The sequence below is a fragment of the Fulmarus glacialis genome, unplaced genomic scaffold (genome assembly GCF_000690835.1).
Source record: "Fulmarus glacialis isolate BGI_N327 unplaced genomic scaffold, ASM69083v1 scaffold11706, whole genome shotgun sequence".
NCBI classification, from domain to species: domain Eukaryota; kingdom Metazoa; phylum Chordata; class Aves; order Procellariiformes; family Procellariidae; genus Fulmarus; species Fulmarus glacialis.
The window spans coordinates 3,790-20,389 of record NW_009216248.1 but is presented as its reverse complement, the minus strand read 5'-3'; the positions used below and the strand labels follow the sequence as shown (position 1 = coordinate 20,389).

The window sequence follows — 16,600 nt, the reverse complement described above, 5'->3', positions numbered from 1 at the left end:
GCCGAGTACCAACAAGCTGGAAGTGTAAAATCCTGGCAAATGATTAACTATAAAAAGCCTAACTCTCTTCTTGCTTCCTGTAAGAAAAATATTTGAAGTAAGTAGGATTTGGCAAAGTTCCTCTACCTCCAAACACCACCAGTAAAAATCAAATGAACAAATTCCAGTCATGTTTACATATCGCATCATTAACTTCCCATGATACCATCTTACTGTTTTTGTACTTTTAGGTAATATTATTTTGATTTACTGAACGTAATATGACAGAATGAAGTTGGAAGACGCAACAGCTGTTTTCTCACTAAAACAGCAACTTTATCTCCCTCCCCAGATGTCCTATTTCGGCCTCCTCTTTGGAAAGTTACAGTTAATACTCACACTTAAAATGCCTGCTCCCATGCAAGCTAGGTTGTTACACAGCAGCTTCCACAAAGCTAGTGCTAGAACTGCTTCGTTATTTCACAAGCTAGAGTCTGAAGTAGAAGAGTACATACCCAAGGATATACCTTACAATTGCTACTTAGCACCAAGTTTATTTCCATTTTTAATAAAATCTGCCACTAAAAAGGGAAACCCCTGATCTTTCTAGTAAGGTGGTATTTTTAAGCCAAAATGTGAAATGCAAAACTCCAAGGAAATCTACCATCAATACACAAGCTGATGTTTTTAAACAGGAGACCTGTGACTTTGAATACTACTACCTCCAATTCAAGTAAAAGCAGTAAAGTGTATCCTTTAGAGGGAAAGCGCTTCTAGTTTTACGAAAATTTTTTCTTTTCCACAGAGTACCCATGCTGCAGCAGCTTTCAGAAACAAAGACGACAAAGCCCATCCCTCCACGCAAGACTTCCACGTTATGGCTGGCTGCGTTTGTCCCCACCAGCCCCGTTTTCCCCATCCCAGGCTGTAGAAGACATTCGACTCGGGCCTCCCGCCCTGCGCGGTCCCGCGCCCCGCTCCAGCCGAGGGGCACGCTGCCCAAGGGGAAGCGCCAGGGCAGCTCCAGCACGCGCCGTTTGCTGCAGGCAGTCGCTTTCTTGGCAACTGCTAGAAGCTTTCACCTAAACTCTTAATGCAATAGAGCTTTTGGGACAAAGTCAAGTTCGCTTTGCTTTTGCAAGCTGCAGTCACGTTTCTGCCTCATCCTGCTGCTTTCCTACAGGTAGAGGGGACAGGCTTTAAACATTTCAACAGCCTGGGAAAGACTCCCGCAAGCTGACAGTGCCTCCTGCCCCCAGTGAGCACATGCACCGCGTTAGGGGGCTGCTAATGCACTTGAACACAAGACAACGTAACTTTGCCATTTTACAGTCAGAAAACTGGTACAAGGCTCCATGAAATTAACAGAAGACTTAATTAGGTTGAAGACTTACTCGAGCAGGTGATCAAAAAGCAGGGAGAGGAAAAAAAAAACACACAACAACAAAACAAAACACAAAAAACCCCACATCTAAGAGGAGAAGCATGTTGTTTGAGTCTAAAATTAGTCTCCTGGTTAGGAAAATCTTAGGCCATACCTTCATCAAAAGGACAGATCATACGAAGTCAAGCTGTACATTCTGTAATGACATGTCTGCATGAAGGAAAAACCCTGCAAAGTAGGTCCAAACTCTCTGGCACCTCTAATAAACATACTCTCTGCAAAAACTATTACTATTTCTGGTGCTGCACATACTTGAGAAACAAGATGATCCCCATCTCCTGGGTATTTGAGGAAGACAGACTTCAGTATCTGGCTCAAAAGTCTTTGATAAACTTTTGACTTTGTCAAGTGACAAGACAGTATGGTCCAGTTATCAGACAGCATGGCCAGGACTTTATGACTACACTTACAGCAACAGGAAAAGGCAGCCTAAAGAGCATGAAAGCAATAGAGGAATTTTTTTTTTTTTTTTTTTAAATGCAAGGTGCAAGAAGGAGGTGGAAATAGGGCTTGCCTTCTATACTGACAGGTGTAAATGCAGGATGGTCAGCAGCACAGGAAGCGTGTGTCCAGACAAACCCGATTAAATTTAATGGCAACAAATAATCGTCATGTTCTGCAAGTATTTTTCTGAGGCACCTCCTCCACAATTTGTTATGCATGATTATCAGCTTCCATATGTGAATTAGCAAGCAGCCAGTAAGTTAAGAAGTTAAAAGAATAGGCCATAGTCCAAGGTAGCTCTGCTAGTCTGGATCTTCCTATTATGTTCAGGTAAAAGAAAAGACAAAGGGAGGAAAACAAATCATTGATCCGTAATACTAAGTGTTCTTGAAGTAACCACCAGTGAAGATAAAAACGCCTTAAGCTGTTGGAACAGTATCAAGTGCCACTGAGCTACTAACCGGCTATCTTTATAGACAGAAGTCTGGAATTAGTGGGTAAGAGGCTGAGAACCAAAGCATATTTGTCTTGCTTGTTTCTAGCAGAATCTGTAGTAACCAGGCTCGTTACCAAAAGAGGGTAAGCAAGCTGGAAACCATTAATTCTACCCTGTTCATCACAGATCCTTTCAAGTGCCAGCTCTTCCTTTGCAATGCACAAGTGCATACACTAGCTACTGCTTGTTTGGAAGCTGAGACACACATGCCCACACAGCTGCATAAATTACTTAAAAATTCATTGCTGGGATGCCAAGACTCCCAAACAGCAACATAGAAATACACATTTCAGTATCCTATTAAATCCATTTCTACAAGCAGTACTAAGTTTAAATAATACTTACAAACAGGAAAAAAAACCCCACCAATATCTATTTTTAAACTGTAGGCAGTACATAACACTGCTCCCCTCTAAACTGCAGCTCACATACCGGAATTCTAAAGGACAAACTGCAGCTTTTACCCAAAGACAGAGGGGGAAAGAAGTGGTATTTCTAAATTAATATGAACTCCTCTATAAATGAACACATGCTGTCACTATAAAGGAGCAAGTGAAGTGCCTCTGTTTCCTACGCAGTTTAAGGCACTGTTATTGACCTGTTAAAGAAGCTGTTGTTTTTGTTACCAGTAACTACGTAAAATTTTAATATGCAAGTCATGAGATAAATATACAGCACTGGAAGACATATGGCATCTAGGCCTGAAGAGCCATGGGATTTAATTCACCTTTACAAATGAGATTCACCAATCAGATTCACTGCAGTGGGAAGACAGATAATGACCTCTTATGTCAAGAAAACATCAAATACTCCAGACTAGTTTGCCTGTATGGAAGAACTTCCAACACTCCAAAATAAATTCATGTTTTCATTGTCCCCACAACTTGTCCAACCTCACGTGTACTTAAGCATTTGACAAGTTCCAAATACAGCTAAAGTCTAAGCCAAAGACTGGCACTCCAAAAAACAAATCACACCACGCATCTCTACTGAAGTCACATTCTGTCCTGCAAACAGTTGATGACTTCTTGTCCTGTATCCCAGCACTGACAAGACTATTTAAATAAGCATTAAAAGGCAAAGTTTCATATTAAAGTTAAGACAGGTCCAGTTTCAAGACAAGAAATGGCAAATCAAGTTTGTAAAATATTTAATAGAGCGGTTTCCCAGTAGACTCCTGACCAGAATCATAACCAGACTTCGAAAAAGTATATATATTTTTAGATCTGAAAATTTGTCTTTATTTTTTACAAAATGGATTCCAGGAAGTTTAAAAGGCAATACCATAGAGGACTTGGGCGCAGAAATCAGGTGTAGTCATTCAAAGCATTCAAGTAGGAATATGGTAATATAAATATTTGAAAAGCATCTTTTATCATAAATGTTCAAAACAAAATGTATAACTCATTCCAAACTAAAAATTGAGCTTTATAGCACGTATTTCCCTGAACAGAAAAAATAAGTAACTTTTGAAATATTTCTAAAGGCCTGAAAGCTTTTTCCTTGGTTAGTTACATTAGAAGACTTGCCTTTGATTAAATTCCTTCCTTTCCAAATATGGAAAGTATTACATCAGTCCACTGTTAAACAGACAATATGTTGCAAATTAATTCTGGTATAGTATGTTCCAACAAAGCCTAGAGTATAAAGGTGCTGAGGTGGATTTGAGTTTAGTAGTCATCTCCTCTGCTGACAACCTCCTTGCACGTTGGGCGCAACAGTATAGTGTGCTCAAACTGTGCTGTGTATGAGCCTTTAATGTCGCATAAGGGAGGATACGGATCCACTATACCCAAGTCACACAGGTTCTTCAATGCCATTAGGTATTTACTCTCTCCCAGGCGATCGAGCCATCTCCGGCAGAAGGCAAGAGTACCAAAGTTTTCATTGATAACATTTAGCAAGTGTTTTGCTCTTGGAAGCCTGAAAAAAAAAGAAAAACATGTTTGAGAAGAAAGAGGTATCACCAGCAAGCCTTCACTACAGAAATAAACCACACCAATTAAGAAAAAGGTTAGATTTCAAGGTATTTTAAGACATCTTGGAATGTCTTTCTACATCAATCAGGTGTTCTGTTCACAAAAGAAAGTGCATTTTCCTCCTGCAAAAAGATACCCTTCTAAACAAATCTGAATGCTGCCAAACACACTGGCCATCCATTTCAAATAGCAGAAGTTAGATTGTGAACATACTTGCATCTAACTACGCAAGCAAAACTAAACGCAGTGACAGGAATAATAAATAATAAAAGGATGATTCATTTTATAAAGAAAAACAGAATTCTTCCTGATCCAAAGTGATTAATAATCTGAGCTGATTTAGGCGTAAGCTTGTTGGCTTAAAACTCTGAAGTTTTACTTCCGAAGTCAAATACTTGGTAAGCTTTTTATTCATCCTTCTTACAATATATAAGCATAAAAATTGGAGATTTATAGATCTGCTAAGAAATAAACTTATTTCCAAACATAAGCAGTTCCTTTCCAACCCTTAGGCTAATTCTCCACCCCCTCGCCTTTTTCATATTACTAGATTGTTCTATGGAGACAAAATAGAACTATCTGGAAAAGCATGTCTGCCTGCTCTGTTTCTAATCATAATAACCTTCACTTCACAAAATATGCTGCACTCCTAGAAATGCCAAAATGCAATCCCAGTGAAAACTGAAAATTAATAATCTATTTCATTTATAGCAATATGCTGAAACAATAACTTAAAACCCACAAAATATCCATACAAACAAAACAGATGACATGAATAGTTTGATATATTCTGGGAACAGCACTAAGACAAAGATTGTGGCACGCCACCATAATACAGATGTTGACTTAAAAAAAAAACCTGTATGTTTACTATATAGACTAATATACAAACATAATCTATATATAATTAATTATAAAAAATTACTAATGATAGGAAGATTGTTAAAAAACAACCTAGATTTCTGAAGACATAATAATGTATTTTCTCCATTTCCAGATTCTTTGGAATAATTCCATATTGCTCCAGATTTACAATCAGAGCGTATTTCACAACAAGAACATTGCTAACACCACCCTTCAAGTCCTCTGAGAGCCTTATTAATTAGTGAAGAACCTGCATTGTATCAAATTTGAACCCTAAGAGGGTGGTAGCTCTAGCACAATATACCAACAAAAAACAACAACAAAATCCAACCTTATTGGCACATGCCCAACATCAAAGTTCTTCATATAATGAGAACACTCCATATCATCATGAACAACACCTTTTCCTGTGCTACCGAAGGTTTCTATAGCATATATTTCACCTTCCTAAGGAGAGAAAAAAGAAAGGGAACATGTTGCAATATGAAAATAAGTGACATTGGGCCATCCTGATATAATGATCTCAGTATAACAACTTCTGAATACAAGTAATTAAATGTGAAGAGATTCAATCACCAAAATCAATGTAGAAAAAAATTCAATACAGAGATTTCACACAGTAAAGTTACAGACATCTCCAAATCATCAGCTATTTTTGTTAGTACCATTTTATTTGTTTCAAGCCATAAATATCAGCATGTTTCTAGTCACAATTTCTCAAATTCATTGTAGTTAAAACATTGTCAAAGCATACATCTAACATAGCTAAGAAACTACGTTCTGCTGCAAAACATTTGCTAACTGGAAGTAATTCTCCCTTGCTATTCAGATAGAAGTCCTAGCAAATGTATAATTTAGACATAGCAAAGAGATGTTGATTACAGAGACTTACTGCACTGAAGAACTTTCTGCTCAATTTCTGCAAGAATTTTCTGGTAACAGCTGCTAGTATAAACCCTTAACCTGCTCATTTCCACTCCACAAGATGAATTTCTTCAAGAAATGAAGGTGATATATATCTGCAAGGGCATTATCAAAATTCTAGCCAAGAACATACTGAAATGCCATTATATAAACTCATTTCTGCCAAGTGCATTCACATATCCTTAACGGTAGGACTGTGAAAGGGACTTAACAAGATAGGGCATCAAACATTAGCAGGCAGCGGGAGCTGGGTTTTTCAGTTTATTAAACTACTTTGAAAGTCACAACCCAAAAATAAGAAGCCATATGAAAAGCAGTAACACAGGCTTCAAATTTAAGACAAACTCTTAAAGATGCCCCTGAATATTCAACTGATTTCATTAAAAAAAAACCAAAACAAAACAAAAAAACCCAAAACACAAAACCACAAAAAAACCCACACAATGCCACAAAAAAATTCACTTACACCCACTTTTTCAGAATAAGGATCGTCAGAGGCTGTATTTCTCTCTGTCACAAAAAACTCATTGGATTGCAGTTTGATACTATGATTAGCACAGTACAGCAAGAGTTTGGCTATGCTCCACATTCTTCATTGGCAAAACTCACTGTCTTTAACGATGTAGGATTATGTCCTAAGTAACCTACAGAAGCTTAAGAAATTAAAAAATGTCTTCTCCCCAGTGTCTGGATGTTCAGTTAAAACAATCTCAAAGCTCTGAAATCTTTAAGAAGGATTTGCTTAAAACTTAAGTGTTCTTTATACTAGTAAGATACTGATGATGGATGATATACAAGACCTAATCATTCACTAAGCTAAAATGAGAAGGGCAGACAAGTTTATTCTACCTTCCTTTTCCAATACTCTTTAATCACTTTGGACACTCCTATAGATAAGATGACAGTTAAAACTTCGTATATTTTTGCTCACATCATTAACAAGGTGATCAACAATTAAGTTTTGGGTGATGAGAGTGAGCCTACCTCAAAAAACAATCCTGTCCAGACCACACCTGTCCCTATTCAGCTCTTACAAGTCTTACTTACTCTGATAGGCTTACTAGTGATCATTGCTGATCAGTGATCAGGCTTAGAATGAAATTAAAAGCTTCTTATCTCATTACCAATCTTTTAAATAAGCCTTATCTTGTTAGAACACAAGCTTACATCAAAATAGTGGCTAAATCTCAGGTTACATATTTTAATACTGCCTTTCCAATTGGCATAGTTTGCTACATCGCGTACAGCAGCAATTTCTCTTCCCCTGCTCCAAAATGCTATTCAAACAACATCTTCCATCTAGCCTCTCACATTAACTAGAAATATGCTTAATTATTTTGAATATGCGAAGAAAAACTGAACTGGAAGCTTTTCAAGACAGATATCATATCTAACTGTACTTGCAAAAAGTCATCCAAAGCTACAACACCACAGAAATATTTGCTCAGGTAGTTCTTGAGAAGATTATTATTTTGTCTTTTTAATTACAAAGTGAACAAACAAGGGAAGTGTGAATGACTGGCAAGTCCAGACATCTTTCAGGAAAACTGTGGTCCCTCAAGTTCACCCCAAAATCTGAATTCCTGTCCTTTTCCCTGCTCCCAAGTGCAACATTCCAACACTGCATTTAAGTAACGCATATGCATTGAGAAATAAATATGCAAGAGTTTCTGTAAGCATCACTAAGGCAATTCAGATTTCAAGGGTTTTTTTTTGTTGTTGTTTGGTGGTGTTTTTTCTTTTTTTTAAAATAGCAGGGTTCCAAGGCTTCAATTTCAGAAAGTGTTAGATACCAGGACACTCCAGGGCTAAATGGAGAAGCTGCTGAGATGAAACAAGAGTGATCACTCCTTTACAGGAACACTACAAAGTACAGCAAAGTTTTTCCTCTGCTGCTATTATCCACCAGGATCACAAATACCACATATTAGGACTGCACAGGAAATATTATTCTTGCAGTGACAGTTGGGGAAGCTTAACAGAAAGATTTAAGAACTCCATTTACCTCCATTCTTGTGGCTTCTCCTCCTTTCACAATGGGCACCGTTTTTCCAGCATGTATCCTATATGGCCCAATCGAGTGTCCATTCAAATTGCGAATTGGTTTCACTTTTGAAGAAAACATTAACATTACAGGCAATTTTCTAACATGTTAAACCCTTAAAAGCAATTTGGTTTGTTAGCTCATACTAAGTACAAAGTACAAAAGTGACTCATCATAGCGCAGAGGAACTAAACACAAAACTATCCACACATCTTGTACAAATTCCAGCCAAGACACAAGTGAGTTTTGTATGCTATATCAAAACTTCATTATTAAAGATGAGCAACTCCAACAGTAACAGAAGTTTATTAATAAAGCCAAACAGCAGGTATCAAATAATTTGTGCATTTTGAAACGGTTGCTTAGCCTTCATCTTATCTGTTAAAGATACAATACTAGGAAGGATAAGCCAAGAACATTCATCTAGAGGAATGGCAAGCCAGCCAGAAACACATATTTATGCAAGTCACTCATACCATACTTCTAGTACAGAGGTCTTTTCAATACGATACAAATAAATCAATATTTGTACAAATACATGTACTCTAAGAGCAACTATCCTTATATAAAGAAAAGAACTTGCCTTGGTATGTTTTGCCATCAATTTCAACCTCATAAGACTCCATAACTTCTTGTATGGCCTCCCCCACATCACAGAGACGTACATCTATTCCAGCACACTGAAAATATTAAGTACAAATAGAAATGGAAAATAATTGCAAAGTTTACTACAAAAGACTTGGTAAATGACTTCCATAATGATCATACCTTTATTCCAGTATTTGTGGCATCCTTTACAGCTTGTAATAGTCTGTCATATTTTGGATTGAATGTGACTGTAAAAGCACAGTCAATAATACGACCTGAAATCAGCAGAAGTTAATTAGCTTCATAGGCTTTGCACTGAAGAATGTTCTCAAAGTTTTAATTCATAAATGAAAACTAACCACTAATATGTGTCCCAAAATCTATTTTGCAAATATCGTCGTACTGCAGGACTGTTGGATCTCCAGCATTGGGAGTGTAGTGGGCGGCACAATTATTCAGAGAGCACCCAGTAGGAAATGCAAGACCTGCATTTAAACCATTTTCCTTTATCAGCTTACGTGAGCAGTCTTCTAGTTTTTCACTAAAAGGCAGAGGGGAGGGAGAAGAAAAAAAGAATGCGACAGTTGTCATTAATATTTCTTATGACAACTTCAAATATATCAATGCAAGAACAAAACCTCAGAAAAATATTCAAGCAAATGTTTTAATTTGAAATCTTAAACTACTTGTATGCTAACTAGAAGGAGACCCTAGACTGAAAAACATAAGTACAACATAACAATCTTCAGTTCTTGGTGGTGTTTCTTCTACCCTTTCTTGGGCAAACTTGAATACTTCACTAGTGTTTTTACTTTAAATTTAAAATATCCATCCTTTACAAGCTACATTTAACCCATTCTTCCTGAGCAGCAGAGGTTATACAACTAAAGTTTAGGCAAACTAAATCCATTTTCTCAATTACTGGGATTAAAAAGGAAAAAAGAAAAAGAAAAAAAAAAGCAATGGTATAGTCCTCACTTACAAAGAAATTTCTAATTAAAGAAGGATAATAATATTTTTTTTAATTTAAGCGATAACTGATAAAATAAAACCTTACAAGACTAGCATTTGTTCTTGGTTTTTGTCTACTCTCAAGCTGTTAGCTACTGGAAAACTAGAGATACATGTCCTCCAGTGAATACTCCTATAGTGGCAGTGAACGATGTAAACTGCAGCTCGCATCAGTGCGCCATACTCTCATTTTATTTAAGCAAGCTATTCGCTCATAGCAATCTGGTAAAAGGAGAGAGTCCCCATAGCCTGAGGTACTTTAGGAAGAAAAGTCATGTTTTGAAGAAATTATTGCTTGTAACAGTCAAACTGTATAATTCAGTATGACAGATTAGTTTCAGCCAGACTAGTGATTATTAAGGCAGCTGTCTTCCTTCCACTTTCCCTGATGGTGTATTATTTTTTTCTGTTATCCTCACACAGTTACCTTGGGAATCAGCTCTGATTAGCTTTCTCACTATCCTACTCTTTTCAGCACAGTCCTCAGTCATACCAGGCTGAAAACACCTGATTTTGGAAACTAAACTGTCCTGGATCAGTGCAGTACTTGGACAGTAGACATTCACTCTAGATGCACTGAAGAACAGAAAAAGGAATAGTTGGAAGAGTCAAGAGCATCAGTCCAGGCTGATTATTTCTTTAAACTTTACCCTAATCAAACTCATGTTTATCTTAAGAAATAACTGAGCAAATGGATTATCAACTGAGAACAACACCAAAAAAATTGTGTTTCTCCAGAAACATCAGTCAGTGAAGACTAAATATAGACAAAAATCTTCCTGCCCTGGACTGAGTACACAGCCATGCTGTTTTATGCCTCTTTGCCCACTCCCAGGCTCAAACTGCACCTGCACTGCTCGTCCACATAGCATTTCACTGACAATTCTGGCAAAAGCCAGGATGTTTACTACCACTATTGCTGCTTCTCTCAGCACTGCTTGCAGAACTTACGTGCAACAGCAGCCAGGGCACAGAACATTAAAATCAAGCATGTGCTCAAAATAACTTAACATAACTGTAAGCCTAGTTTGAAATTCAGTATAATCCCAGGCCCTGGAAAGCTGCATAAGCTAAGAATATGTTGTAAGAGGAAACTTAAAGGAAATAATTGGGGATATTGGTTGCACATTTCAAACAGAAATCCCCCCAACACTCATGACACAGTCAAGCACACAAAATTGAGACTAAATCCCTCCCCCTCTAGAGAAAGAAGAAAAATCTACAGCAGAGGTCTTTGAGAAGATCTGTGTCCTCACCAGATTTCTATCATTGTCATTCCAGGTTTTATCCAGCTCATAACGTATTTCCTCACTTGTCTGTGTGCCTCTGCAGCCTCCCGAAAATCATTCCAGATTTCCTCACTGGCTTGGTCTAGTGCTTTCTTTTCTTCGCTAGTTGTTCTCCAAGCAGCAGTTCGCCTTCAAAATACATAAAGTGCATCATGAAAAGTTACTATAATCACAGTAGTCATTACAACTTCTGTCTAAAGCCTGCAAAGCGTTTATTAACCAGTCAGGCCTACCTTGCCCTGTGCAACAGAAAAGATCCTGATTTATAAAACTTTCAGAATAAAGGAAGCCTATAAAAATCTATCAGCACCACAGACTGGCATCTGTGAAATGCAGTAACATTGCAACAAAAAAGTAATTGTGTATACATAGAAATTTAACTCAGTTAGACCATGAACCGTATTATTCCCTTCACATTTTCAAAAGCCTTACCTCCCAACCCTCCCCAAAGCCCAGAGGAAGCCGTGCACTTGCAGGATGCATAATACTTTTCAAAAAGACAGAATAGGCATATAAAATTCACATGAATGCCTGCAATTCTACCGTGAGTTTAACAGGGCAATGTGATCTGCTCATGCAAAAAGTTTATTTTTTGCACAACCTTACTCATTCAGACAGTGCTTTTCCTGTATGGAGAAGAATCTCAGCACTGTAATGTAGCTGCTTGGCCCAGAAACTGTTACTGACACAGAGACAATAAGCTCCTTCAAAATTTAAGAGCTTGCAGTTCCAGTATTACTTTCGCTCATCCTCAGAATATTTAGGTAATAACACCTAACACAGTGCATAGTAACTATGACACATGCCAGGAAGTCACCTTCTAAATTTGCTGGATGGTGAATTAACGTTTGTTCCAGGAGAACAACCACCATTTTGGCTCTTTGGTAGGTTCATAAAACAAATACAAGAATAATTTTCAATATAAGACCAAATATAAGATTAGTTTTGAATATTTTTTTTAATTATGCAAGAAACCATACAACTAAGGTTCCAAGAAAGCGAAAAAAAAAAAAAAAGTAATTGAAGCACTCCAGCAACTGTCAGAACTTAACCAAAAGATAATTCTTCTGACTACAAAGTAGAGATACCCTTCAAATGATGAAGCTGGAGCCCTGTAATGACTAAGTTATCAGTAGAGCAAAAAACCCTAGTGATAACTCAAAGAACTCTGTACATGCTATGCAGGACAAACACTACTAAAAACAATACACAGCTGCACATCCTGGTAGGTGGGTCATGAAAGAAAAGGGATCATGGACAAGATGGACCAAAGATGCTGAACTATGCCAAAGTTCCAAATTTAGAAATTAACTTTTACCTTTATGTACGCGAGCCGATTCTAAGTAAACAACTGAATATGCAGAGTTAAAGGATTACTTTTTGAAATCCAGAAGTGTAGCTACTTACCCGTTTCATAGACATGTAACTTGGCTCCACTCTTAAGAGTTTCCTTCACAGCCAAAAAACAGGTGTGAGTGAGCCAAGAGACTATGCCCTGCAATTTTGCTGCATTTTGAACGGAGTATTTATACAGTGTTAAGAGGCCTGCAATCCTAAAGCAGAGTTGAAAAGATAAAGAAGAATAACAGGCTATTCCATAAAATTTTTCTCAGGATGACCAGAGGATCCAAATATTTTGAGACCTTTTTGCTTGTTTCCCTTGAACTTCCTCCTCTTTTTCAGATAAAGTAACAACAGTGCAAAGGAGAAATCCTGTGCTTACTTTTCTGAGCAGTTTTCTTGCTCCAATAGCAAGCATCATGCATGCTACTCTTAAAATTTGCCTTAACACTGGTAAATTCTGCCAAAAAAACCCAAAAAACCAACAGGCTGCAACACCCAAGCCTCCTTACTGTACTTGGAAATCAGACTACTGCCAGCACAGTAGTCATGGCACAAGAAGATGGAAAGGTGTACTGCAGAAAAGCAGTGGGGAGAGGGACTCAAGGATCCTTTCAGACTGCTCCGGATTCCAGCAGGGAACACCCTCCGGTAGCAAGAGCTGCTGACGCAGTCTGGGCAGCTGCTCTGCCATCAGTCATGGACTTATGTGCAAACTCCAGCAAACTGGAAGAAAGCCGTCTTCACTCTATCCTACTGTATTTCGGCATTTGCATACCTCCATGCAAGACAACTGGGGGACAAAATAGCCTCCCCATTTAAAAATACTGTATCAGACCCAAAGCATTTTGTTGCCAAAGCTGCATCACTGCCACCTGGGAGCTCAAGAAAAGAGGAGACAAGAAATCCTGCTTGGGCCTAAGCACTTCAGGATCAAATCAAAATTGATCAGATAAAGGTCTCACACCAAACATCAAGTCCTCCAACAGGTACATGAGCTAGCAAGCTTTTCCAAGGAGAGTTTCCTAATGTGCTGACTACCACATAAATCAGCTTAAGAGCTTCTCCTCTTGCTCCAAGCCATTTGTTCACATCTTTTCACTCCAGTTCATAGCCCCGGTTTTCACTAGTACAAATCTTTATAGGATTGTGCTGTAAACTAGATTTTAGTGATCAGAGATAAGAATTCCAGAAAATAACTCCCCCAGATTATTTTAACTCAGATAACAGCACAGGGGCAGAAGCAAGCAGGCAGGGACAAGAATTCCTTAATCCCACTTTAACAAAATCAGTGTATCATGAAATATTGCTTATAGCTTTTCCGCCCTCCCTGTCATTTCAAATCATTTCAAATCAGGTGTCTTCAATAAAAAACACAAGCCTTCAAACAGAACTAAATACCCAAGATATAACAACATTAAAGCTGTTAGTCTGTTGTCTATAGAAGAACTGTTTCTCTGCAATTTTTTCCCCTGAAAATTGAACGATACCCACTTCTAGTTCAACTTCCTGTGCAAAATACACTATTCTAGGTTGTTGAGAGGTACCTTTAGAAAGCATGTGACATCAAGAGTTAAGATTAGAAGTGCAACTCTTTAAAAAATCAAAGACAAAACCCTACTGACCTCAGCATGAATAAGAGAAGCGGCACAAAAATGTTTCACCGATATATAAAATGAAACTATTATTCAGAATAGGAAATACCCAAGCATTCATGTCAGCTACTAATTTAATGCTAAAGTAGCATCATAAGAGTTAAATATTTAAATTAGGAACAAAACTAAGCATGTATTTGTGTAAGCAAATTATATATAAAGAAACTATTTCAGGTTCCTTAGAAGAGTATATTCGTCTTCCATAGCAGAACATTCTTGGTACAGAAAAGATGCCCCACTTAAATTCTGTTAGAAAAGGTAGTTTGGTTTTGTTGGTTTGTGGTTTTTTTTCTCCTTTCAAATGAATAGTAGCGAACCCAGAGTAAAACATTTAATCTTCAATAGCTGGATACGTAACAGAGGTGTAAAAATAGTGTGTCATTTGTTAATAAACTATGAACATGCGTAAGATATTTATAATCTAATTTCCTGGATTGCTTAAATCACGTCCTTCTGAATGTGGCATATGCATGTACCGACAAACACTTAACTCAAGCATGAAAGCATCACTTCTGGATCAGCCCATCAGGACCACCCTGTGAAAGTCCTTCATTAGCATGCTAATATTGTGCATACAAACAAGGCAGTGATTTATAAATAAATATGAGCACACCTTGTGATCCAATTGAAGTCATTAAAAAGAAGAAAAGGCTTCCTCAAAACCAAATTTTAATCTCATAAAAATGAAACTGTATTATCTGTGAATATCTGAACACAATTTATAGGATGTACTAGACTCTTAACTACGTTGCTTACAAACAGGCATTGACTTTAAACAACCAATAAATGTTTCAAAGTAATTCGATTCTGAAAAAAAGTCATTGAAAACTAAACAATGCTTTCAGAAATATAAATATTTATCTACTCCCCAACCTCCCTTCGGTTTAAACTATTTTTTCAGAGTTTTGATTCAAAGTTTCCTGGGAAGTCTTCAGTAATATTTGTTCTTTTCTTTCAGATTTTCATGCAATTCAAGCTAACTCCATTCCCCACTTCCCGCCCCCCCGAGTAAAACATGACCTTCCACAACACTTCATGTAGGAAAAAATCAGAAAACTCACTCAAGCTGGTATATCCTAGTTCCTAACAAAGCATAAGGAAATAGTAGTACCCTATGAAAACATAAGGATGCAGATCTCTGTTCCAGTAAACCACTAGAAGCTGTTGCTTGTTTAGTAAAATTGCACATTATTCCCACTTCACTATGAATTATAAAAAACAGTTTAGGTTATAATAACTATATATTCATACAAACAAAGAGAGGCAAAGTCCAGAATACACCACTTCGGCTTTTAAACTAAATTGTCTCATACTCTGAGACTGACATGTCTCTATGAAAAAATAAATAAATAAAAATAACAAGAAGTTGACATCTAGTTGTCCCCCAAAACTGTTGCATAACAGTGCCTCATCTCCCTAAATTTTAAACCTTCACTCAGTTCTAATACAGACTATATTTTTCTTACAAGCTGCCTATTGAAAACTTGTTGGTCCCCAGGGTCTCAAGGTCCCCTGCCTCATGGCAATTCTGCTCATACAGGTTATGCCTTAATTAAAAGGGTAGGGAAGGAGGAACATTTCTGGCCTGAAGACTTCTATTCATTAAGTTCTTAGATGATCCAGTTGGAGGGGGAAAAAAAAGGGGGGGGGCGGGGGAAGGGAAAAAGGCACATTACAACTCATTTTGCCCATTTAGTTGTACATTAACAGTTTTGCAATTCAGCACATCCACATGACAGCATTTATTTTTTAAGCTTAAAACACTCACCCATCTTGTGTTGGTGGGTATTCACATTCTTCTCCCTTTGGGAATATGTTGCTGGGAAATAGATCACATATTGGAATAGAAGGTGGATCTGTCTGGACCTTAGCTGTTGAATATAATTTAAGAAAGTTTTACATATGGTACACTGGAAATACTAAGTATCTTATTTCAACTAAAAAAGTTAAACGGCACAAGTTATTTAAGATCCCCCTACTAGAATTTGGGCTTCTGCCAGGACAACATCATATCACAATGCCCTCATATGACTCTACTTGGCCAATGCTCAAGGTGGCATTCAGGGATACCAGAAAGAAGAAAACTCAGCCAGACTTAGCCTACAAACCCAAACTGTACCCCAAAATTTGTTTCAACTGCCAAGAACAGCACTTACACATGCTTATACCAAATATTCATGCAGTCTATCTTTATTTTTGTGCTTGATACCTACGTCCTTTCTTCTTTTTCTTCTTCTTCTTCTTTTTCCCTGTTGCTCCATCTCCTTCACCCTCGCCATCTACAGGAAAGAAAGTGCTCAGGTGAACACAAAATAACCTTAAAGAACCAAAGAATTTTGAATGAGACACAAAACCATCCGGACTATCTGGAAACACTTCTTTCACTGCAGAATTTAATGAATTAAAAGAAGACAGCTAGAAGCTGCCACCAAACCATTAGCATTTGCAGTCCCTACACAAAACACAGACCTAAGAAAATACTTTCTAAAGTTGATGACTTAAACATATCACCGAACAGAGAAAAAAAACAGCTCAGGGAAAG

General features: G+C 37.5%; 1 protein-coding gene across 1 annotated transcript in view; it reads right to left on the bottom strand.

The window, feature by feature from the left end:
* Nucleotides 1-3,496: 3,496 nt before the first annotated feature.
* The window catches only part of METAP2 (methionyl aminopeptidase 2), a 16,887-nt gene continuing 3,783 nt past the window's right edge, over nucleotides 3,497-16,600 (bottom strand). The window contains exons 4-12 of the mRNA XM_009579239.1: nucleotides 16,272-16,337; nucleotides 15,827-15,929; nucleotides 11,030-11,191; nucleotides 9,122-9,303; nucleotides 8,943-9,037; nucleotides 8,758-8,854; nucleotides 8,136-8,239; nucleotides 5,538-5,653; nucleotides 3,497-4,286 (exon numbers count right to left, since the gene is read on the bottom strand). Of these exons, the coding sequence (XP_009577534.1) occupies nucleotides 4,034-4,286; nucleotides 5,538-5,653; nucleotides 8,136-8,239; nucleotides 8,758-8,854; nucleotides 8,943-9,037; nucleotides 9,122-9,303; nucleotides 11,030-11,191; nucleotides 15,827-15,929; nucleotides 16,272-16,337 (1,178 nt within the window). The 3' untranslated portion in view covers nucleotides 3,497-4,033. The remainder of the gene's footprint in view (nucleotides 4,287-5,537; nucleotides 5,654-8,135; nucleotides 8,240-8,757; nucleotides 8,855-8,942; nucleotides 9,038-9,121; nucleotides 9,304-11,029; nucleotides 11,192-15,826; nucleotides 15,930-16,271; nucleotides 16,338-16,600) is intronic.